Raw genomic sequence first — 25,106 nt, forward strand, 5'->3', positions numbered from 1 at the left:
GCAGCAATTATGGGTGCACCGAGTACCCACTGTACACATCTCTAAATGAGACCATGGGCATCCCACTTACAGGCTGATGAGCAGCACACCAAGTGCTCAATACGCCATCTTTACATATCTCAAATATACTATTCAATAAAGCTGAAATTCTTTTTAAACACTCCTAAAAAAAGACCCAAACTACACAAATATATGACACATGAAATAACACACACTATGGACACACAATTGTCCACAACTGTGGAAAACATGCTTATTCATTTTCTTGCTGAGATCAATACAACTAGTTTTCTAAAAACATTTCATTTGATTAACTGAAAATGTTTGTTGTAGTCTAAAATACCATAACATATGGTGTAAAAACTCCCCATTTTTTGTCCTCATACCATTTAGCCAGAGAATCATGATCATCTTATTTAGGAACCAACTTTCAATACCAACGGGTGGTACTGAAATTACATTTTCAATCATTTCTAAAATTTTGGGAAAGAATTTTCTTGAAATAACCCCAGCTGTAGCTTTGGAAATAAAATAACCAGCATCTCTAAAGCTCACTAATTACCAAGTTATATTTCATTTGCAAACCAAACTGAACAAACTACATGTTGTGGTTATACAAGAGGTTACATGTCAAACACGTGATTCCCAGCAATGTCCTGGACTCTTACCACCTCTGTGAGGTCACCAGGCAACCAGAGGAGCTCACTTTAGTTGTTTCCTGTTTCCAGTCTTTATGCTAAGCTAAGATAAGCTAAGCTAAGCATCCCCTGGCTGCAGATTCATATTTTATGAACAGATATGAGAGTGGTCCTGACTTCTCATCTAATCTATGGCACGAACGCAAATAAGCATATTGCCCAAAATATCAATAACAACTATTCCTTTAAATGTGCTTGTTATTGAGTTGTTACTCACAAAATCCTGTTGGATATCAGTGAAGTCTTTGCCGTATTTCTCTAGTGCCTCCTCGAACAGGTTGGCCTCAGAAGCGCTCCACTCTTCCATTTCATCCCTGCAGAGGACCGGTCCACCCTGAGGCACCAGCGCTGCGATGCCTCGAGTCATGTCATAGCCCGTGGCATGGAGGGTGTCCATAGCGTGAAACTAAAACATAAGATATATGTTAGTTTCACAACTTGTTACTGTTGTTTTAACCCCTTATGCAATGAATTTCTTTAACATTCTACTGATTTGTTGGGAAGACTATGACTAATTTAACTTGATTTGTCCATGGAGTGTCTATGCAGCTCCTTTGGGCTGTGTTGGAGTCTGTGTGTGTGTGTGTGTGTGTGTGTGTGTGTGTGTGTGTGTGTGTGTGTGTGTGTGTGTGTGTGTGTGTGTGTGTGTGTGTGTGTGTAGAGGCGGGGGTAGCTAGAAGGCCTCTTGTCTATGTTTTATATATGAGGACAAGATCTAGGGCAGAATAGACCCGCGCAAGGCTTCTGGGGCCAAAGCTTGTTAAGGATAACCAGACACAAGCCTCAACAATCACACACTAAAAGACACACAAAAACACGTATCTACGCATAAACACACACATGCACAACAAGCATTTTCTTCGATTATCACTACTGCTTCACCCTACACTTTTCCATCTATGGTGTGATGCTGATTTAACCTTAGCCTGCTTTCATGTGTGTATATCTCACCAAGGTGATGTCTCTGGAGGCTGCAGCAGCGCTCATGTGAAGGCTGGGCTGCCGGATAGAACTACTGCAGTCCAAGGCTCTGGCGAATGTACCTACTGACCTATGGGACACACACACAAAGCAAATGATAGAGAAATAATACACAGATGGGGGACAAATTAAGTATTTTGTGGTATTTACTGGTGAGGTTGCAGACTGTAACCAACTGAAAACCCCTCCCCTTTGAAGCGTGTAGGAGAACCGACAGTAACCAGGAAACTTGTGAAAAATGCTAAAAGAGCTGCCGAGTAAATCGCTGTAAAATCTCCCATGGGTGTTCATTTGAGATGAGATTTGTTGACTGTGAAGGCCAGAGCAATTGATTCACATCACTCATCAAATCATGAAATGACTCCTTGTGTCTTGTATGAATGCATTGTATGGTTTGTCTATTCTGGTTTTCCCTCTAATTTGTCACCTGTCTGTAGGGTTGGGCTGTATGACGGTATAAACCATGCAACAGTAAAAATGTGCCCACCCGTAGAGATTTGGCAGGACCATTTCCACCTTGGGAGCCACACCTTAAGCTGTATTCACACACTCACATTCACGGTGTACGCACTGCTACCCCGCTGCACAGTGAGCAGGCGAGTTAATGACACTGCACAGAGTGTAGCAGCTTTGTGCTCTTTTCTGCATGCCTGTATGCTATTTTCCACTCTTTCGTTGACACTGTGAATACGTCCAAATAAATGTAATATTGATATCAATGCAAAAACAGTCGTCGTTATAGCTGAGTCCTTCTCTTCCTCCTGCACTCTGTAATTAGGCACCACCCCTAACCTGAACCAAACAGAGTATTTCCAGTGAGTGAGAAACCGTCACAGGCAAATGTTCTACATGAATAAAAGGAAAACTCCGGACAATGTCTGGACCAGATTCTGGAGTTGTATGAGAAAACAGCTCTAGTGGCTCTGCTATACATTCAGAGAGGGCAGCGCATTGTAGCAATCCAGCTGCCTCGCAAAGTCACGTGATTTGGCAGCAGGTCTGCTTAATAAGTTCTCATGTGACCAGAACGACAGTTGGTGGTGATAATGCACCCCACTGCATCACTGTGGTTCTCATATGGAACCTTAATTCTTCCGTTTTGAAAGAACATTTCAAACGTTTTTTTGTTACTGTTGTCTCATGCGAGGCAGTTGTTATTGTTTGTTTGGAAGCTCCAAATAAGAGAAGAAAATAATCAAATGTGATGAAGTATTGTGCGGTATGGTTATTTAAATTAACAGAACAATAACTCTATTGTGATCTATGCCATTACCGTGATATAAAATTGCATACATACTGTGATCGCCTGCCCCTACCTGTCTGTATGAAGTGACAGGAAATACACTTTTACTTTCACAGTGTAGATTTGGTGTTTGACATAGTTCCAACTGACGGTTTTTGTCTGACAAAGCAAGTGATAAAACTCCAGCAAGTTAGCACTGAATGGGCTGTAACTGCTAAGCAACCACAACTAGCTCTAAAAAAGAGAAATTAGGATTATCAGATGTGAGGAAAAGTTGGCTGAGAAGACTGATACCACTCTTATTACTTTGATATGGCGCAGGAGCAAGGAGACAGATACCTTAGCATAAAGACCGGAAGCAGAGGGAAACTGCTAGCATGGCTATGTCCGATGGAAAAAGGAAAAGAATCCGCCTAACACCACCTCTGAAGCTCACTTGTTCACACATTAACAAGGTATATCTCTCAGAAACACGATGCTGTTTCCCCTTGTTTCCAATCTCTATGCTATGCTAAGCTAACCATTTCTTGGCCGAAGCTTCAGATCTAGCATACACATATGAGAGTGGTGTCAGTTTTGTCAACTAAATTCGAGCAAGGAAGCAACTCCGTGTTCGTGTTTTCTTTTAATTGCTTTTATGCTTTTGCACTTCTGTGTTGACTTACCGAGCTACTACTAAGAACTGGTCAATCTGTTTCTCTGTCAGTGAGCTGTTGGGGTCCCAGACCTTCTCCTCCAGTTTCTCCAAGTCTCTACCATCATCCTCACCTACACAGACCCAGAAGACACACAGAAAGAGACAGAGTTAATCCATGTACACTGTTCAAGGTCTGACTGACCACATATAGATGACAAGAGTTTGTAAAATTCACAATCAAATTTGATTTCCTTCCTGTTTTTTTCTTTTTGAAAATCACTATCTCGTGTAAAGCTCTAACGAATCCCAGAGTTGAATAGGTGACGTCTGTCATGCTGCCAGCCTGCAACAAACCAGCCAACCTGCCTGAGCTTCTAACACATGTAACAGAATTTCATTAATATGGGTTTAATTAGAGAGCTTAGTGTCCCATGGTGCCCTAATTGCAATTTCAGAGGTTTTCCCACCTGCTAAGAATAAAATTCTGGCAAAACACAGCACCCCAAATCCTGCAGAAAAATAGTCACATTTGAAAATACTTTATATCTGCACAAAATATTGGCACAAAATGTCCAGAAAATATCTTTCAGGCAGCTTGAATGAAAATGATTACGGACTTCAATATTCTGGACGAAGTTGCAAAGCCGAAAAAACTGACGTATAATGCCTAAACTGGAATTAATAGCATTTAAAATGATGACCACGCTTCTAATCAACTTCGGATGCAAAATATGTAGTATGAGTAATTGCAGCTTTAATATGCTTTCAGAAAGCGTGCAATGGCTGCCGCCTCCATTGTTTTCAATGTAAGCATAGTGGCAGACATGACGCCAAGGCCAGCAGCAGCGGCTCACCATGTGACCATGGCAACCACAGACATTACAACGAAGGAAACAAGACAGGTGCTGGTTTTACTAAATGCGAGTTCCCTGTATTCTGGACACACCTTTACGTTTTGGCCAGAAACTAAACAACTGTCATGTGTTAACATGGTATCCTGTATTAGGAGGAAATGGGAACTTTTATTGATAAAAAACAGGAAGTTCTGTTGTTGCATTTTTAGCAAGATGTGAACGAGGCCACCGTCAATAAAGTAGTTGTCTAGTAACTTCAAAAGTTGTCTTCTTTTCAGGCAAACTCATGCAGCCCATCCTTTCCATACTCTCCTGGTGACTGTAAAATCATCACTTGTGCAGCACATCGACAATAATCTGTTATTTTAAATGCTTTGATTATGTATAATCAGTATCATCATCCACACTGTGATTGCCATGGAAACTAGGTTAGTTGTTTTATAATAACTTTACTCGTGAAAAAGTAAAGTAAATGGTGGCTTGGGGCAGAGAAGGCTGCTTAAAATTCATGAAATGTTCCTGAGAACTGAGCAATTACAAAAGCATGAAAAGTTGAATAGTTTGTTATGGCTCAGACTCCCCCATTAATGCTGAAAAAGAAAAAAGACAAAATCAGAACACAGCAGTGTAACAAAGACCCCTGCAGGAAAAAGTTAATGTGCTACCCTGTGAATAAGCTCCTCTGGAAAACTGTGTCAATTAAAACGCCAAGGCTTTAAGTACAACGTACCTTCTTTCAGGAGGTCGGTGATGTCGGCCTGGAACTTGTTCCCAACACGGATCTCCCCCTTATCAGCCAGCAGGGTCTTTTGCTGAGGGTCATACACCAGCGAGTAGAAGAAGGCATCCTGGGAAATACAGATGGCAGGAAGGCGTGAGGATGGAATGAAAGGAACAGGAAGCAAGACGGGCAAAAGCAGAGGCGAAAGAGAGGAGTGTATCTGTCTCTGCATGTGTGTGTGTGTGTGTTTGTGTGTGCGCGTACTTTCCCCTCTACTAGTCTCTAGTCTCCTCATTACTGTATGTGAAAAGAACATTCTGGGTCAACACGTTGAATAATTCATCTGGAAACAAGAATCTCTTAACTCATAAGTCTCTCACACACACACACACACACACACACACACACACACACACACACACACACACACACACACACACACACACACACACACACACACACACACAAACTCAGATAATCCTGTGATCTAAAACAACTAATCACAGTTTAGATGGAGCTGGTGTGCATACCTCTCTGTCCAGGTACGACTTCAGGGCCTCTGTCTCGTTCAACAATGTCACACAGCACTTCCCCCTGCAGGCCACAAAGGATGGAGGGACATGGAGGAGGGAAGAAAGATTGAAGAGTCAACACACAAGACTTAAAAGTTCGGGGGTTATAACATGTTACATAAATGCCAGATGAAGGCTGCTACGGTTGTCCACACTCTCCTCTGCAAGAGAAACTAAGAAGATACTTTGATGTAGGATGCACCTCAGAATCTACAACAGTGATATTAATGCATTTCCAGCTGGCACAGCCTGCTATTTCATGAATCATGGTCCAGTGTGTTGACACTGACGGCACTCATCTCTGTCCCTTGACTGCTACCGTCTGAATTCAAATTATTTACCGGCTAATTAGTCATACCTCTTAAGCCTGAAGCAAATACAATTTGGCAGGGCGATAAAACTCAAACACCTCGTGTAAGCTTGCCGCACGTCAGCATTAAGTTTGAAATCTTAATCAAGTTTGAATCTTCGCTAAACAAACGGCTCGCAGTATTTTTTACTCGAGCAGATGTCAGTTTGCTCTTCCTGCCTCTCTTCAGAAATGTCAGGTAATAATGTGGTAATGATTAGGTGGGCTTGCCAGGAGCGTACCTATGAGCAAAGACGGTACTATATGTAGAAACAGCTTTCTGTTGACATTTAGTGCTCAACGTGCACACTGCATACCGGTGGATTACTTTGAGTTTGTTTGACTCGGCTCCCAACCATTGTTCAGCCATCATCGCTTTGTGTGCAGCAGATGATGTGACTGATGGAATCAATGAATGAGCGCATCATCATCATCATCCTCGAAACTGCAGCACAAAATCCAAATGGTAGAAATGTGCTATACGTACATCACAGCCACAAAAACAGAATGAAGCAGTTTATACAAAGTAATACGGAAAGCAAAAAAAAAAAAAAAAACAGTCAGAGCAGCAGATACAGTAATAATTGGCTAAGTCGTCAAACTGTTTAATTAAATCTCCAAGTTAATTATAAAGCTAATATGATCAGTGTCAGAGATGAAATGTTCCATTTTAGCAGCATTTGCTGCTACTAAATAATTTATGCTACCTGCAAAAGAGTTGCAACAAGATTAGTTAATTAAATGGCAACTATTTTGGCGATTTTTTTTTATGCAAAGATGCCAAATATCTGATGGTTAAAAGCTTTGTTGATTTGGAGTGTTGGTTGGACAAAACAAGCCATCTTGCTCTAGAGTATTGTGATGGGCATTTCTCACTTTTTTCAGTCAGACCAAACAATTCATCAATTAATCAAAGAAAAAAATAGGCAGATTAATCAATAATGAAAATATTGCTGCCCTAATCCTTGATAATTTGATTAAATGGTAAATTTGGACTGCATTTATATAGTGCTTTTCTAATCTACTTTGACCACTCAAAGCACTTCACAACACATGCCACATTCATTGTCACACACACACACACACACACACACACACACACACACACACACACACACACACAACTAATATAACAAATCAGAGTTGTATAAAGTTACAGCTAATGCAGAACAAAAATTTTCTACTGCCACTGCTTCACTTCAGAAGCTGGTAAAACATGGGTTGGTCTTTATGGTGAAGCAGCCGCAGGAAGGTCAACGTAACTTTCACCTCAGTTCGCACTGACCACTACTGTTCATCAAAAATTGTTTCACAATAAAAGCTTGCAGCCATTTTCAGCAGTAACTATCTCTACTTCATCCTGCTGTTGTGTGCAAATTGGTATCAGTTACATTTTGTTTTGACTGACTTTCATATTAAAACAACATGAGTTTGACTGGTTGCACTGTAAACAGATACACCAGTTAGAGTCTGTAGCTGCTCAAAGAGTGTTTGCTATAGTGTTAAACCACACTTGCTTCCACGGTAACCACAGGTGTCACGCCAAATTGAAATTTTCAGGATTTCAGGATCAACTTTAAGGTTAACTTTATAGAACCAGTGTACAGGATTAGTGGTATCTAACAGTGAGGTTGCAGATTGCAACCAACTCGCCTCGTAGGAGAACATATGATGGCCATGGAGCTCACAAAAAATGCAAAAGGCCCTCTATAGAGCCAGTGCATGGTTTGTCGGCTCTGGGCAGTTGTAGAAACTAGGGCTTATTTTCATTACTGATTAATCTCCCAATTACTGTATGAACTGTTTGTCTATAAAATTAAAAACATGAAATAAAAACAATTGTGAAAAATATTGATAGCAAAAAGAGTTCAACGTGATGTCATCAAATTGCTTCTTCTGTCCAACCAACAGTCAATGGATTCATCAATTAATTAACCCATTTTTGCAGCTCTAGTGGAAACACAGTGGTGCAACATGAAGGACTCCGTGAAAGAGAACCGCTCCCTCTGTAGCTATAAAGAACCCACTCTACAGTAACAAAAACATGATTCCTACTTGCAGGTGATTACACACTAATGAAAACTTGACTATTATATTCCATTTCTGCCGATAGAGCCCCCTAAATCCTACAGGACCTTGAACGGCTAAAACACTTTTTTTTAGATCATGTACAGTGAGGACTCTACTTGTTTTCAATGAACTGTTTTTTAATTTTTTAACATTTTTTAATTAACAGGGGCCTAAAAGGGCTGTATAGAGGCTTTATGTGCAGTCTGGGACAGGTATTTGCCATCATAACAGTGCACTGTGTGAATCTAAAATTCCTGGGGGGGTGAAACTGAAACAAAAGTCCGACTGACAAACTGAAACAGATCATTTAGCTGTATAATAACAAGGTGGTGTACAGCCGTGTACCTGATGTGTGTGGCAGGTAAAGACTCCAGTTGGCGGGACAGGAAGAGCTCTCTGTGTCTGAGCTGGTGTTTCTGTTTCTCTGGGAGGTCCGCCATCTCTGGATTCTCCATCTCCTCCTCCAGCTCCCCTGGGTGGCAAAAGGGGCCAAAGGTCAAACATACACACATCAGATGAGGTGGAACAATGATGTCCACAGGGAAAACGAAGGGGGGATGCAAATGTATCGACTGCGGCCAAAAACAGTCTCAGGTGCACAACAAGGGGATATAAAGCACAAGGATGCACGCTTGATGAGCCGGAACAATGAAGTCCCAGAGGAGAAGGAGACTCCTGTACACATACTCTATTTTACATAAAATCTCACTGATTATGTCCACATGAGACCTGCAATGTGAATCAATCATCGGGAAAAGCTTTTCTCTTCCAATTCTGTATTTCTACCGTTATTATAAAAGCGAGGCCATGGATATCACAGGGCTTCACCCCTTCTCTTTGTCCCCGCAGGATTCTTCATCATTTTAATGCCCTCCAAATGTGTTTTCAATATACTATTATTTGGGTAATCTCCTGTATCTCAAGCGTGGAAACGACTAAAACAACCTGAACGTGATGTTAAGAATGTAGAATCTGCTCTTCTTTGTTATCCATATGAAAAAAGACACACTGTGGGGCAATTCTGTAGCTTCTATTGAGAAAAATCTGTACTTTTATTGGGAAATGGAGAACCTGAAATACAGTTTCATTTTTTGAATTTAAATTCACAGATAGTTGGTTTTACAAAAAGGTGAATACGAAGATTTTTTTCAAGACTTGGTGTCTAAAAGTTTGAAGGAAAACCCACAGAAATCAGCTTGAATACTCTTTATCATGTGAGCTACACTGGAGCAAATTAGAACTGGTGAACAAATTAAAAAAGAACCACATAAAGAGAAAATCCTCTTCAAAATAATCTGGGTGTGGGATCTTTACAACTTCAGCATTTCAAAAATCTTTACATAGCATCTGCACTCATCTCTTTTCGAGAACCAATTGAAGCTTGAGACTGTAAGAAAGGGCTTTCTTACTTCTATTTTGAGGGATGGACTTTAGTTTAGGATTAAAAGGTTGGTTCATCCAAATTACACATTCCAAAAAAATGACTGAATGAATGTAGATAACTAACAGGTCTGGAGGTTTCAATTCCTGCTGTCACCCAAACACAATAGAGGTGAAAGGATTTGCACAGGAAAAAAACATATTATATACGTACGTTTAAAAAACAAGATCACAAAATCACTTTTTTTCAAGTGAGCCATAACCAAGAGAGCAGCAATACAATGTTTCAAGCAGCATACACGCAAACATTAACTAACATACAGTATCCACTCACAGAATCATACGCCTTAACAGGTACCACGTACCACTGATGGGTAAGGTGAGGGAATGTGGAATCAATGCAGAAACCCACAAGATACACATTCAAAGAGACTGATCACAGTGTAACATGTTTTCGAGTTATCCAAACATTTAGTTCCTTGTACATGTCGCTGTTGTCTTTGTTTCGTCCAGGACTTGTTAAAGCTCATCCAGAGCTACAGAAAAAACTGTACAACAGTAAACTGAACTTTGCGTGCAACGCTGGCTCCCTTTAGGCTCGTGTTGTTCATTGAGCTAATTTCTCTCACGGCAATCTCAGCAGATACGGCACTGTGTCTTAGAGTGCTATGACGTGGACAAGACTTTTCTTCGACTCTGGGTGTAACCTTAGGGGTCCCAGCACCTTGGATTAAAAGAAAAATCTTGGAGAATCCCTGTGCCACACAAACAAACAGACTATGTTAAGGAAAAGCAAGAATCGAAGGTGAAAAACAGTCCTCGAGAATCAGTCCAAGAATGAATGGACAGAGCGACTGTTGAAGGGCTATCAGCCCATTTGAGTGGGTCATATGTCTGAGTCATTCTATAAGAATAGATTCAGCTGCTGCTGGTAGGCAACATCTCCATCGTACATTCCCTTCCTCCTGCGTGGATGAGGAGAGTGGAGGAAATGAAAGGTGGGAGAGACCGGGGGGAGAAGAGGAAAGAGGAGATAAGAGAAGGTGAGATGGACAAGGAAATTGATCAACAGAGAGACCAATAAAATAGGCAAGAAGAGCACAGAGGGAGAAAGTGTGACAAAGGTGATAAAGAGTACGGGACCACGAGATGAAGAAAGAGAGACATAAGGAGAAAAAGAGAGGGAGAGGAGGAAGGGGGGCAATAGAGAAATCAGCGGGGAGAGCGAGAGGAAGAGAGACAAAGATATGCAGAGGGAAAGCTAGAGAGAGAGCGGTGGAGAGACTGAGGGGGCCAGTGAGCGAGCAGAAGAGAGAAAGAGCAGTCAGTACGTGCTCCAATTCATTTGGAGTTTCATTAGAAGAAGCGAGACAGAAAGAGGGAGACGGGGAGCAGAACAAAAGCAATCAAGGGATTTTCAGGAGGAGAGATGTGTGGCCAAAATCAATAAGTACTCCTTCACTCCCTCACTCTGCCCAGCACTCAGCAGACGCACCATCACACACACATGCTCGCAGCGTGAGCCTCACTCCATCTTCTGCCATGTAAAAGCAACAAAATATGGACGGAGATTATTCATAAAAGGAAAAAGAAAAAAAAACAACACATGATTAAATAGAAGAGGAAATAAGGTAGGAAGTTGCCGGAGTGTGGAGACAAAGCGCGCGTTCGAGATGCATCAGGTATACTGTGTGTGCCTTACATGAAAACATGTGTTTTGCGGGTATCTAATTATTACATTGTGCACATGTACATGTGTTTTACATTTACTTTACATTTTCAGTATTTACTGTTCTGATGTTCCACTAGTTATCCAGCCAGGCGACTCATAATGAGCTCAAAACTGCTGGCAGTGTTTCCCCTCGGAGGCGCTGCATTAGCATAAAAATCTATAACACTGCAAAACTGAATCAAATTTAAATTATAAGAGGAGTGTATTAATTATTGGCTAGACTGGCTTTTCCTGTGAAGGAGAAGTGGTCATGCTGCATGCAAAGACTGCAAGATACTGCAAACTGCCCCCCAAAAAAGGATGTGTGCATTTTTCTGTACTTCTGACAGCACATCAGTTGGAATGAAAATAAACTTTAAAAAAAACGAATGGCAGCAGCCTAAGTTATGCAGGAAATGCATTAAAAGAATAAAGGATTTAAGATTTTTTTTCCGGGAAGAGGCAAAAGAAGCAGTATGTGTCTGTTTTTGAACAGAGCTGCACAAAAACTGATGGCAACCAGGCACATGTACAATTGTAGGGCAAACACTTCAAATCTTAAATTCATAGATCATAAACAATTAGTGTTTCCCCCGGGAAAATTAGTCAACTGTGGTGCTAAACGCTGCCCGCTGTTTCTCACACATCAGCACCTGACTGTGACTGACTGGGCTGTTTGTCTCTACTTCTCCCGACTCGTACAATCTCCGAAGTAGGGCTGCAACTCATGATTATCTTCACCGTTGATGCATCTGATGATTGTTGCCTCAACTAATCACGTCTATAAAATGTCACATGATAGTCAAAAATGCCCATTACAAGTCCCCATCCAAATATATTCAATTTATAATGATAAAATACAAAAGAAAAGCAGCAAATCCTAACACGAGAAGCTGGAATGAGCAAATGTTTGGCACTTTTGCTTAATAAATGACAGATGCTTAAGCAGATTATTTAAACTGCTTTACATAAATTATTATTCTGCGGATCGACTGATCGATTCATTAGCTAACTGCTTCAGAAGAGTTCATGTTCATTCATGAATGAATGAATGAAAGCATGATGTGATCAATCAATTGATTGGTTGGTCACCCGCTGAGCTAATTATTTTCAGAAAGATACAGGAAAAGAGCAGCGATTCAGTCCACCACCTCCTGTGATGTCTTTCTTGGAGAAATTAGCTTTTAGCTTCCGATGAAAAATGAGGCAAAACTGTTCTTTAGGAGGCTTAAAACTTAAACATTGTTTTAGTTTGTTTTTTGTCGTTCTACTCTGTCTACACGACATCTATTGCATTTCTCTCTCTCTTTCTCTTATTTTCCAGATAGTTCTTTGTGTGTGTGTGTGTGTGTGTGTGTGTGTGTGTGTGTGTGTGTGTGTGTAAAGAATAGACAGTACAGTATCTTGTATAGACTGCAAAGCCCTTTGAGGCGAAAATGTGATCAGTGTTTTTGGGTTGAGTGGGCCTGAGTGCTTGAATACGTGTTACTCTGCTTCTGTATGCACATATCCATGAACACACACACACACACACACACACACACACACACACACACACACACACACACACACAGGATTATGTAGTGCTGCATCAGTTGGCTGGTCCTTCCAACTGGCCCCTGGCTGCGCGTCCTCGAGTAGCAACTCAACTCCCCAACCTCGGCCCTTCTCCTCTCCTCCTCTGAGCCAATCTCCTGGCAGTGCACCCACACCATACTCTCTACAAATTGCCTCTCCATCTCACCTGTCCCAGCCAATTATCAATTATTGATGAATGGGTCGCCTTACCAGACCGAGAGACCACGAGGGGAGGGAAAAGAGAGGAAAGAGCAGGCCCGAGGGTGAGAAGAGGAGGTGAGGAGAGCACAGCAGACTGTTATTACCTTAACAAACTGACTGCACCTCTATGATACAGTGTGTGTTGGAAGTGGTGGTGGGAGGACTCGCGACAGAAGAAGCCTCAGACTCTTCTGCTCAAAAATCATCGGTCAGAAGGAACATAACTATTTACTCACAATTCCTGCTAAAGCGCGGAGATTAATCAATATGAAATCAATACTGTGATGTGAGAAGATATAATCTGGCAGCTCGGTTGTGGTAATATTGTGACATGACTGTCCTGTAACACCTTTTTCCTCTCAGTGAATAAATTATCCACCACGACAAACAAAATCAAATGTTTGAAAATACTAATAGTCATACCCAAAACATCACCACAAAATCAATACTGAGGTAACGGCTTTGTCAATGAAGTGCTGCTCTGACTCCCATATTAAATGATTCAGATGGTGTCCTCAGATCTGTAGGCGAAGGCATACCAGACGACGCGTGTTCAAACCACCTTACACAACCGCATTGTGGACATTTTTCATTCACGACACATTCCAACCAAGACGAAGAAGAAGAGCAGCATAGTCTGTAGAAAACAAAACAGCAGAGCAACACAATGTAGTGCTGCAGAGTCTGTTGTATTATGTTTACAACGCCACTTCAAGTCAAGAAGCTGACAACATTTAATCCCTCGAGGTGTAGCGCTATAATGAATGTGTAACTTGAACAGTACAACAAGAGAGTGACGCTAAGTAGAGTGGCCTTTCTCGTGTAAACAGACCTGGGAATTTTACCACTTATAGAAACAGTTAAGTGTTTCTGCATTGTCAGAATCTCACTGTTCGGGTTTATGAGGCTCATGTGAGAATTTGAATTAGTGCGCAGTGTTTCTCCTGAACATTAGACTCTCCTCCTGATTATTACACTCACTTATGTCAATTGGCATGTTTACATGCACTATAAAAGATTTAATATTGCAGATTTTTCGATGCAGCAGAGAGGTAATGCTGGATCCTATACATCCCATGGTGCAACTGAAATGCGTCAGGCTGGTAAATGCTGGTACAACAAACGTCGTTCAAACTCCACACTCCAATCCCAGAATGAGATAACTTTGTTGACATCACAAGGGATATTTCCCCAGACATAACAAAGCTTCCTCCAGGGAAACAGAAAGCCTCATACAGCTGTTTTCACATGCTCGCTAGTTCTTCTCATGGCATGTGTGAACTGATTTTGGTGCGTAAAAATCGCTGGGATTCCCCTTTAAGTAACCAGAGTCAAATTTCTTCAGTGTGGTGTAAATAAGAAATAAAAAGTCTGTAATTGGGGTAAGGATTTAGGCTGTGTATATGCTTAACTTGCAACCTGGTTTTGGTTTCTAAAAGAGGTTTTACAAGAGTGCAAGTGAATGACAAAGACCCATGCATGTTGCTAATATACTTAATATATGGCAGTGCAAGGCTTGGTTCAACAATGTGGTAGAAGGTGAGGGAGAAATCTGATTAGCAGCCAGCTGTATTCAAACATGGGTTTCACAGTAATCAGGCTGTCGCAGTGCATCTAAACATGTCCTCTGTTTTCCAGACCTAATTGCTCCCACTAGCCTGGTTCCTGGTGTGCATTTAAGCCTTTTCGAAAACATATGCAAGCTGGCAAGTCGCTAAAACAAAAGTTTAGTTTGACAGCAGAAAAGTCAACACATCCCCAAAACTGTATTTTTTGCACATGATGCAAACACTCTGCATGCAGCATTAGCTAAATTTCCTTTTGTTTTACAAACAACAAAATAGTGAACAAAGGTGTTTTTAAGCATGATTTCCCCTTTTCTTCCCTAACAAACAGTACAAGTAATTACAAGTTTATATATTCAAACAATCAAATTAATAAGCTGCTTACTGCTGCGACAATACAAAACCTCTGTGTGCTCTCTAACAAGAGCAACAACTGTATCAGCACAAGGCAAGGGTCTTGTCCTCACTTTGTAATCATTACAGCAGATAAGGCCAGCAGTTCACAAAGCTCTGCAGGCGGGGATGCAAATGAGAAATTCATCCTCACTGTAGGACCCAGTCACATTATAACATATCATCACTCTAGCCAAAAATAGAGTGGTTGTGATTGTGAAGCTAAAGTGGTCCCACATGGCACTACTACACGCAGGATGAGAGACCATCCTGCGAATGAATTTGCTTATACAACTCTAATAAAAGCATCCAAAAAAAGATATGTGACATACGTATATGACCCACTTTGGGGCCCAAGCAAAAAGAAACTAGTAGCCACAAAATACAGCACTTAGCTCACGACAGGCTTAACTCCATTCGCACTGCTTCTACTTTTGTGCATCAGATCACTGGAAACATTGTTGTCTATTGTTTAGGGAAGCTAGGAGCCACATCTCCAACATAGAAAAAGGTTTGAGTCATGGCAAATTCAAACGTCTGAAGGGAGGGGCCAGGGAGGTAAAATGCCAAGTCCGCCACAGAGGCTGACCACTCAGGAGGCCGCTTCGCTGACAGGGGAGGGGCTAATGCCGGAGTTGGAGGCCCCATTGAGGGAGTGCTCCGGATCTCTGCAAGCAAAATATTTGATCAATGACTCACAGCAGACACACATTAAGACACACAGGCTCATACGCACACACGTACACACATACACTCAACTGCCATTCTCCACTAGTCCAGAACGAAACTGAATTAAATGTTCCCCTTTAGCAATTCCAGTGAAAGGGCCCAGAGCTAAAAACTCAAGTCCATCATGCATAAGAACACATGAACACACACACACACACACACACATAAAGAGAAAGGCACATGCAGTGAGGCTGCAGCTACAGAAATGCAGACAGGATACAGCCCACACCCATGCGGTGCACACTCATTCCCACCATGCATTTTTTACATATTGCAAATGTCTGGAAGCCCCTTACCCAAACTGCAGCTGGTAAAGCACAGCCAAAACCAAGAGGCGTAGGAACAGTCTATACAAACACTACTCTATCAGTGTGCCAATACTATCATATGATGCTTGGGTTTGTTCAACCACAAATGCAACAAAACCTTGATTGTTACTTACATACTTAAAGTTCACCACGCAACAAAAAAATAAAATATAATACATACATTTAAATTAAAAAAAATCTGTTTTCTTGAGAATATGGTTCTTTGAGTAGACACACAGAAGGTGTACATCTTCAGCGGAATGCCAGAAAATCCTATTTAAAAAAGCACTGTGCAGAAAAGAGCAGCATTCAAATGTTTGAACGCTCACAAACGCTGCTCAAAAATAATCACAGACTTTCTTAAAAGGGACACACACACTGACAAACTGATGCTGTGTGGTCCAACAGAACAAACAATCCCCTCCTGCCACGGATACACCCCCAGGCCTCTAACACACACACACACACAGACACACACATACACACACAGGCGCACGCACATACACACACACACACAAAAACACAGACACACACGCATACACAAAAACACACGCACATGCACACACGCACACGCATTCACACCCCAAGAGCCAACATTAAGCCTGCCACACCCAGTAAAAAGTCTAGTGGTTGGTTTTTCAAGCCTGGACTACAGGATGCCAGTGTTTCTACTCTACAGTTTTTTTTTCCTCAAAACGAAGACAATGATCAATGCGCAGCACCCAGGCCCCTTCCCATGATGCATGCTGTATCAGCATGCCCAGTAGGTCCACAAAAATCTATCCGTTCGTCTGTCCACGAAGCAATGCCCACCTTATAGCAACTGCAGCTTTCCCTCTATGACACATTTGCCATGGAGGTCAAGTGCATGTGAGGTTGTGTGCGTGTGAATGAACGAACATGTGGATGCATGCCCATAAGAGGTCACAGCTTTTGCGAATTTGCGGGAGTTGTAACTTGCATGTGTGGTATTAAAACTCACCGTGTAACAAAGTAGAGAAGTCACAGAGTCGTATTGGATTGTGTAGCCTGTCAAAGATAAGGCGTCAGTTTCCTTAATATGAAGTGCGTATGAAATCTCCTACCCCCATGTCCTTATCAACATCAAAATCGGCAAGGGCTGCATCAATTTTTCCAATTTTCCAAAACAGACAGTCCGAAAAGCATTCCCACTTCAAGCAGCTACTGGCCTGGTGTGTAATAAAAATGTAATGTAGGGTTTAAACTCCTCTTTCAAGCTCTCTTTTTTAATTCTCCACACAGCTATCCTGCCCCTTTTTTGTGTAAACAACTGAGTGCACCATAAAGATGAAAGACCCAAATTGAGCGCTGTCACCCACATTTGTACGATACATTTGCATCTCGAGCTTCTCTATGAGCACAATTATCTTCGCTCCACCTCAAAGTGCGGCCATTGAGAACAGCTACAAACACTTCTGCCTTCAGACGTGGTCAGACTCCACTTAGTATGAACGACTTAGTTTCAAGAAAATCCTGGCCTTTAATTCTGCTAAACATTGTGTTCATATGTATGTTTACAAAAGATAATTTCATGTTTGATTAAATAACATAAATCTGACTACTGAAATATATAATCATAATCTTTAGTTTGCAACAATCATTCAGTCTTGAACTGAGTCACGTTTTTCCTAACAGCAAGTGTAAAATCTGCAAGTGGTCCGAATGCCTAAATCCTCGCATAAGAAGTTCGATTTTTACTCCTACATGCGCACTCATCATGAGTATCACAAAAGGCTCACTCAAGAGTTATTTTTGTTCTCCTCCCCTCCCATTTTGCATTTCAAGATAAGTAAAAAAGAAATTGAAAATGTGATGGTAAGGATGACTAACCACAGCTTAAATCTGCCAGCATGTGTGTAGTGGGTGGTGGTATTTTCCCACTAAGATTATACTGAAGATGGGATGCTGCCCACAGTCCGGTCTTATTTCCAGTGACAGTAAATGACATAAATATATTTTGAAATCTATATCCTCCTCTATGGCTCTAAGTTGGCTTGCAGACAGGGTTTACGTCTAGCCACCTAACAAACCACTGCAGCACATGAGCAGACAGGTATCAGATGATGAGATTGGAGAAGTCAGTGGCTTCATACAGAGTCAATAAAGACACGTTTTATACAGTCAAAAGAGGTGATATTGAGAAGTGACTCTTTTACAATTGAAGAACTTTAACTGACCATCTCACCCGTATCGCCCTTTCTGGTCACACTTTATATTAAGTGGAACACATTCACCACTAACTAGCTGCTTATTAGCATGATTATTAGCAGCATATTGGCTCAGAATTAGTAATTAAAAGCACTTATTAATGCCTTATTCTGGGGACTAGGTTATTAAGTGTTATGATAAGGTTATTAAGATCAAAATTCATTTACAGCAACTGCCTTACTTATTATCAATAAGCAATAATTAGGAGATTATTGAGGGAAAACCCTTGAGCCTAAATTCCACCAAGCATGGCTGTGTTGCGCTCTGGCTGCGACATGGCCGCCAGAGCTGGTCGCGCCCATTCTTGATGATGCTTGTGATTTCACCAGAAGTGCTGCAGCGCGTTTCACAGGCGCCAGAGAAGTGGCTCTCTGCTCCGCAGAGAATAGGCGCTTAGCCTATTTTTGACAGACACCACGTCAAGTTGCACGGAACAGACTGAGATGGACAGGAAGTCGGACACAGGAACGGCATTGAGAATTCAGTCAATTTTCAAACTCAAACTCAAACTCCCTGTGCAGACTCCTGATTGTTTATCAATATTTAACACAACTAAAACACAAAAAGAAGTAATTTAACTGTGTAGCCTACTTATCCATGGTAGAAGCGCAAATATAAAGAAAAAAATCAGCTAAAGCAAGCGAACAAAATCTCCAAAAGCCGTGTAGAGGATGGAACAAAAGCCATGACACAGGCATGCCCAGTGGAATCTCAAGGTAAATTAAGGGCCTAGTAGTTGTAGAATATGGGCATGCATAATAAAGCATTAAGTGGTTTATGATGGGTGATGATTAAGAGCCAATGTGCTACAAATATGCATGCTAATGAGTAACGAGTTAACGGTGAACATCTGTACTTTTACATGAAGTGTTACCTCCCTTCTTTTTTTCCCATCATCATTTTGTAACTCATCGTTTGAATATCTAGTTCTCCAAAAAGCATGGCAACACTCAAAACATTCGAAGTCTTCCAGCTGATCCAGATACAGCAGAACATGCACCACACTCAAACAGCGCTATGTTCAAGTACATGCTACACACCCACACTTAGACTGCAAAGGAACATATGTATGCATGCATACGCACACACACACACACACACACACACACACACGTATGCACACAGGTGTCGTCATATTGATAGACCTAACAGATCGAATGCTGTCTGCAATCAGGCCTATCAAAAGAGGGGCTGCAGTCTGGGCCGTTTCACAGCTCAGCAACAGTGCACAAACTCAATTCAATCTTGTATTGTCCCTTGATAAAAAATGTGGTGCGCAAACAAGCCTTAAAATCAAGCCAAATAACAAATAGAGTAGTATTTTCCAGTTCAGGGAAATCTAGTTCAATTGGATATGAAGGAACTACAACTTTGCAGTGGAAAAGAACTGCAGAAGGTTGCCAAAAAGAGCAGTTTTAAATCCTGGTTGCCGTGTTTTTGATGCCTGGCGTTTGCTGGCTGGGTTATGGTCGGTCACTCACTTGCATGTTTGTCTGCCAGGGCGATGAGTGTGCTGGAGATGTCCCTGCGCCGGTAAAAACACACCACTTTGGCCTCCACGTTCCCATTGGCTGTCTGCAAACCAGAGACAATCGGCGTTACCACGGCAACAAGTGGTGCCGCACACAGAGCACCCACACACGCACACACAGATGAAAGACCCATAGACGAGGCTAGTTCTTAACGATGGCTGAAAACGCAGTGTGAGACTACAGCAATGCTCCAAAAATCACAATAAGTGTTAACAGGACAGCGTGGTGTGTTGGGGGTTGTCTGTACAGTCCTAGTATTCGCATTCCTAGTATTTCCAAGTATTCAGATTCCTAGTAATAGTACACTGGTATGTTGTTTTGGCATTGTTTTAACATCAAGAGTTGCATGACAATGTTTTATTGAAAGGTACCTGAAAAAAGAGAACTACCACTACAGGTCTACAAAGCAATGAGGCTCATTTAGAAATTGATTAGTTGCTATTACCTCTTCTCTTACTCCCTACACATTAAAAAAAATGTAATAATAGAGTACAGACTGCCATATTGATAAGCTGTGATACTCTATAGTGTTACATCATTGACAAACACATTTGTATCTTATTATAGGCCAAGCATATTGGATTAGGGACTCTCTCATGAATCCAAATAGTGAGATGTAATGTGAGGAAAAGATGGATGGAGAGATGGAGAATAAGCATTCCTATTCCTTTACATTCTGCAGCACTTAAGCACTGCACAATTTCTACTTTTACCAATCATGAAAAAATGTAAATCCAATCTCCCACATATGCATGTTTGACAAATGCTGTGCAGCAACAAACATAATTTCCTTCATCATCATTGATGATGGTTTCTGATAGAAAACTACACCTTCTCCATTGTAATGATTTCCAGCTCTTCTTTGTCTTATACGATAGATAGAAAACTTAAACTATGTAGTCTTGATGTGTTGGTTGGACATAACTGTGCAATTTTCACTATTTTCTCCCACTTGGACCAAAAGAGCAATCAAGGAAAGAATCTGCAGGGTCATATTGACGTTGTTCTCCTTTGAATAAAATCATTTGTCCATTCTTTCAAATTTTTAATCCTAAAATTTGTGCCACTAAGTAAAAGAAATTGGTTTGCACACTTAATTACTGGAATTCTGTAAAAAGGCTTTCAGCCTAGCAGTTCAGCCAAATTCTTCATTGTCTGTGTTTTCAGTAGTTTTAAGCAGCTGGTTTGCAAGATTTTCCCCTACACTCTTTATACTTTCTAGATGTGTATCTCCAACCTCATGGAGGAGACGCCCAGAGATCCCTGAGGAGCACAGACACTGACAGTGACAGGCAGAATAGAAGGCTCACTCTGAGCTCTGTGTCAATCACATTAAACAGCCTCCATATTATCCAGCAGAGGCCTGGGACAGGGGACAGACAGCGGGCACCTGTATCTACTCTACAGAGACGGGCCTCTTTTTCGACTTCTCTTCACTGAACAATGTTCGAGATGGCAAACTGGGATTTGCCAGACATCATTATCATCATATTTAATAAAATACTGTCTTCTGCTTTTGGTGCAATAAAGATATATAGCATTTGAACCACATATGTCACACATGTTTAATTGCAATATTACCACAATAATAACTATTATTATTAGTAGTAGTAGTAGTAGTATTGCTAGTGGCATATCAACAATTAGCAAAGCTTACTCATCATCAATGATTTAGTATTAGAAGTACTGATATTTTCTCTGACACCATAATAGAAAGTGACCGATATTTCACAATTACATACACTGGTCACTTATAAAACTGATCTGATCAGTCTCTGTCAAACCAGATTGAAGAAGAGTGGGTTTGCAGGGTTGTGATGTGTGAGGCATGAATTCTGATGTACATCTGTCAGATCTGGGTTGCATTCAAGGGTACGAATCCAACCTCAGACAGGCACACACTCACCTTGTTCAACTCCTCTATCCTCCTGATCAGCAGTGGGTTACTGGACGAGTTCTCAAAATACACATAATCTGCAGAGGAACAGCGAGGAAGAGGAAGAGAAAGGGAGAGGAGAATGGAAAGTGAAAGGGGAAAAAGAGCAAAGAGAAATGTCAGTCAGCACTGAGAGATCATCCAAACATTCAAGGTGATTTCCAGGTGGACGACGCAATGACAGCATAATTAGTGAACAAGAAAGTGCTAGTGCTAGCTAACACACACACACACACACACACACGCACACACACACACACACACACACACACACACAATTCAGACTGCAGCCTTGTATTTCCTCATGCTTTCTTTGTCTTATTGCTCCGTTCATCCCCCCCATGTGTGTTGTTGTTTGCATGCACGGTGCATCTGCATTTGTGTGGGTGTGTATGAGAGACTGCACAAGCTTCACCACGCATGTGTGACTTTACTATGCATTCAAGTGTGCATGTGTGTGTGTGTGTTTGTGTGTATGTGGTTCCTGGCACTGTTCCAGGCCCATTGGAGGCTTAGCTCTCACCAGGATGTCCCCACAGGCCCCAGTCTTGGTAGGGTGCCTGGTCTTAGCCCTGCATGTGTCTTGGCTGAGTGCTGTCAGATTATACCCCACACTTGGAAGGTTGCCTGGAGGTGGAGCCATCCTCCCTTCACCCTGAATCTCCCGCTCCCATCCCCCCACACTCCCGGAGGCCCCCCGTCTTCTTGACCGACGAGGCCAGAGATCACCCAAAATTCCAGCAGCATACCCGCGATACACGCTGACTCCTGCTTTTATTTCCTGCACCTCCTGTGTCCGACGCTAACTGGTTTAGGCATGCACTCATCATGCTCGCACTCCCAGGATCTGCACTGACATCCGAATCTATCGTGCATTACTATGACAACCACAGTTAAAGGAAAAATCCACCAACAAACACTTGACAACTGTTAAAACGATTATCTTGTATCTAGAAAGACTTTGCTGTTTTGTCTGTTTTGACTTTTTGGCATCGATCGCTTCAGAATATAGACATTGTAACACGCTTGAATAAGAACATAGTGTTGAAACATTTGGAAAAGGAACCAAAACTCCAAAACATTCTTCGTTTACAGCTTCTCAAATGTGAAAATGAGCTGATTTTCTTGTTTAATAATATCATAAATTGAATATCATTGGGTTTTGGACATGGCTGTAGTACTGGCAAAGACTAGCATCAATCTCAACTAATGATTTTTTTCATTATCAAAAAAATCTGCAGACTATTATCATGATTGATCAACTAATCAACTAAATGTATATTAGGTTAATTGTCCTGTCAGCGCCCTTGACCAAGGGACTGGCGTAGACCTGGAGTTGGTCCCTGGGCGCCGCACAGTGGCTGATATGAAAGAAGAGAAATGAAGATATGAAATTTATAATGATATAAAACAGAGAACAACAAACTCGGAATAGTTTCGGAATGGTTGGTAAAACTGACTTGATTAACCAGATAATTGTTTCAGAGTCCAGTCTTGAGACTTTTCTTTAATCACCTCAGACTTGTCTCGGTCACTGGTCTCTTTTTTTACAGTCTTGGATCTCAACAGAGTCCAGTTAACCTCTTTTATACCTATTATGCACAAAATGTTCGGAAATATATACTTTGAGCTTAACATTGTGCAGAAATGTTCCATTAAACTGGCTAAAAGCTGACAGTGGGTAGGTAGAGTACAAGGTAAATTCAATGGGACGGTTCCTCATAATTCGTATGCACTGAATACCACTGATGATAATCTGTATAAAAGACGTGAAAATTCAAGACTTCCTCTTATGGGTTAACGAAAGCAGCAGTAGTAGTTCTGACAGCATGTTTAGTGTCATTCCTGTAACAGCTTCTTCTGGCAACCACAGACACATATTCACTGCTCAACATGGCTCCGAGACGGGGAGAGATCGTAACACCATGCCTGTCTGCTCTTCACCCTGTAGCAGCTTGTTACTAGACTCCACTGCCACTGTGACATCTTTGTCCTGCTGCTGAATATCAAATAGTCCGACCTGAAATTGAGCGGCACTGAGACAGAAGATGAAGACAAGATATCAGACTTGCGCATTTTCTCAAACACAGCAGAGGAAGCCGGCTGGAGGTCAGAGGTCAGAGAAACTGGTTTGTGACTAGTTCTGATCACCAGACTGGCTGTGAAGCTGTGGATTGACAAAGTGAGTGAGACTCTATCCGTTCAGTGAAAAACCACAGCCGAGGTGCCCTTGAGTAACAAACTTGATTAGAGCTGAGACAATTTATTGATTATAATCAATTAATCAATCACAAGAAAATTAATTAGCTTTCAAGCAAAAATACCAGGCACATGAAGCCTCCAGCTTCACAAATGTGAGGGTTTTCTGCTTTTTCTCACCTCAAATGCTAGTAAACTGAGTATTTGAAGATAAGGTAAGACTTTACTTATCCCATGCCGGGGAAATTCACCTGTTACAGCAGCAGACTAGATATACGACAAAAGATAAAACAATAAAAATCAACTATTAGAAGGCATATAAAGAGTATAAAAATAAATTTTGCCAAGAAATATAGTGTCCTTGGCATACTCTATATAGAGAGAGATTTTTTGTATACTTTATGGATAAAGACTGTTGGGCTTGAATACATCACCTTGGAAAATGAAAAAATATATATTTTTATGTATTCTTTGTTATAGGTCAAAAAAATGAATCCAACATTCAAGAAGAGACATGGCAGATAAAAACCAATAAGCCCTGAATTTAACTCCCACTGGCTAATTGTGAAACATGCTGCACTGCTCTCCTATATGTAAATTAGGGCTACAGCTAACAGTCATTTCCATTATCACTTAATCTGTCAACTATTTTTAGATTAGCTGTTTAATCTCTGAGATGTCTGGAAAATGTTTGCTTCAGATTAAAGTGATGTCTTCAGTTTGACTCATTGTTTAGTCTCTAAAGTGTGGGAACAAAAGTGAAAAAATGCCAGTGAAAGTTCCCAGAGCTCAGGGTAACTTCTCAACAACAAACAGTCCCAAACTGAAAGACTTTCAATCTTCAATCAATCAACAAACTGACTGACCAACTAATGGCCTCATCACTTCAGCACTAATGAGAATGTACGTACTGCACCCGGATACTCTGTTAAAAATTCAAGCATGCCTGCTAATTAAGAAAACACTCCCTGAACACATAAAGGTAAATAAACTTGTCACCGTTCAAGAGACATGATCAAAACGTTTTTTTGACGCTCAAAAAGAGGGACAGGAACATGACAAACCGCGGAGAGAAATGTTGACGTTTAATTGCGGTCTTCAATGTTCGCCAGCTCTGAGGGATTCATTAATCGAGAGCCAAAATGCGTCATGACCATTTCAAACTGAAGCAGAGCCACATGTTGACATTGAGTTTTGGTGTGGGGTTGGGTGTAAATCGC

General features: G+C 41.3%; 1 protein-coding gene across 4 annotated transcripts in view; it reads right to left on the minus strand.

Moving 5' to 3' along the window:
* The window catches only part of mta1 (metastasis associated 1), a 41,884-nt gene that overhangs the window by 9,389 nt on the left and 7,389 nt on the right, over nt 1-25,106 (minus strand). For all 4 annotated transcript variants that reach the window (XM_041953364.1, XM_041953365.1, XM_041953363.1 and 1 more), the window contains exons 2-9: nt 21,658-21,725; nt 19,701-19,794; nt 8,471-8,597; nt 5,665-5,728; nt 5,144-5,261; nt 3,588-3,690; nt 1,650-1,749; nt 916-1,104 (exon numbers count right to left, since the gene is read on the minus strand). In XM_041953364.1, the coding sequence (XP_041809298.1) occupies nt 916-1,104; nt 1,650-1,749; nt 3,588-3,690; nt 5,144-5,261; nt 5,665-5,728; nt 8,471-8,597; nt 19,701-19,794; nt 21,658-21,725 (863 nt within the window). The remainder of the gene's footprint in view (nt 1-915; nt 1,105-1,649; nt 1,750-3,587; nt 3,691-5,143; nt 5,262-5,664; nt 5,729-8,470; nt 8,598-19,700; nt 19,795-21,657; nt 21,726-25,106) is intronic.

Source organism: Chelmon rostratus, chromosome 15 (genome assembly GCF_017976325.1).
Source record: "Chelmon rostratus isolate fCheRos1 chromosome 15, fCheRos1.pri, whole genome shotgun sequence".
Classification (NCBI taxonomy): Eukaryota; Metazoa; Chordata; class Actinopteri; order Chaetodontiformes; family Chaetodontidae; genus Chelmon; species Chelmon rostratus.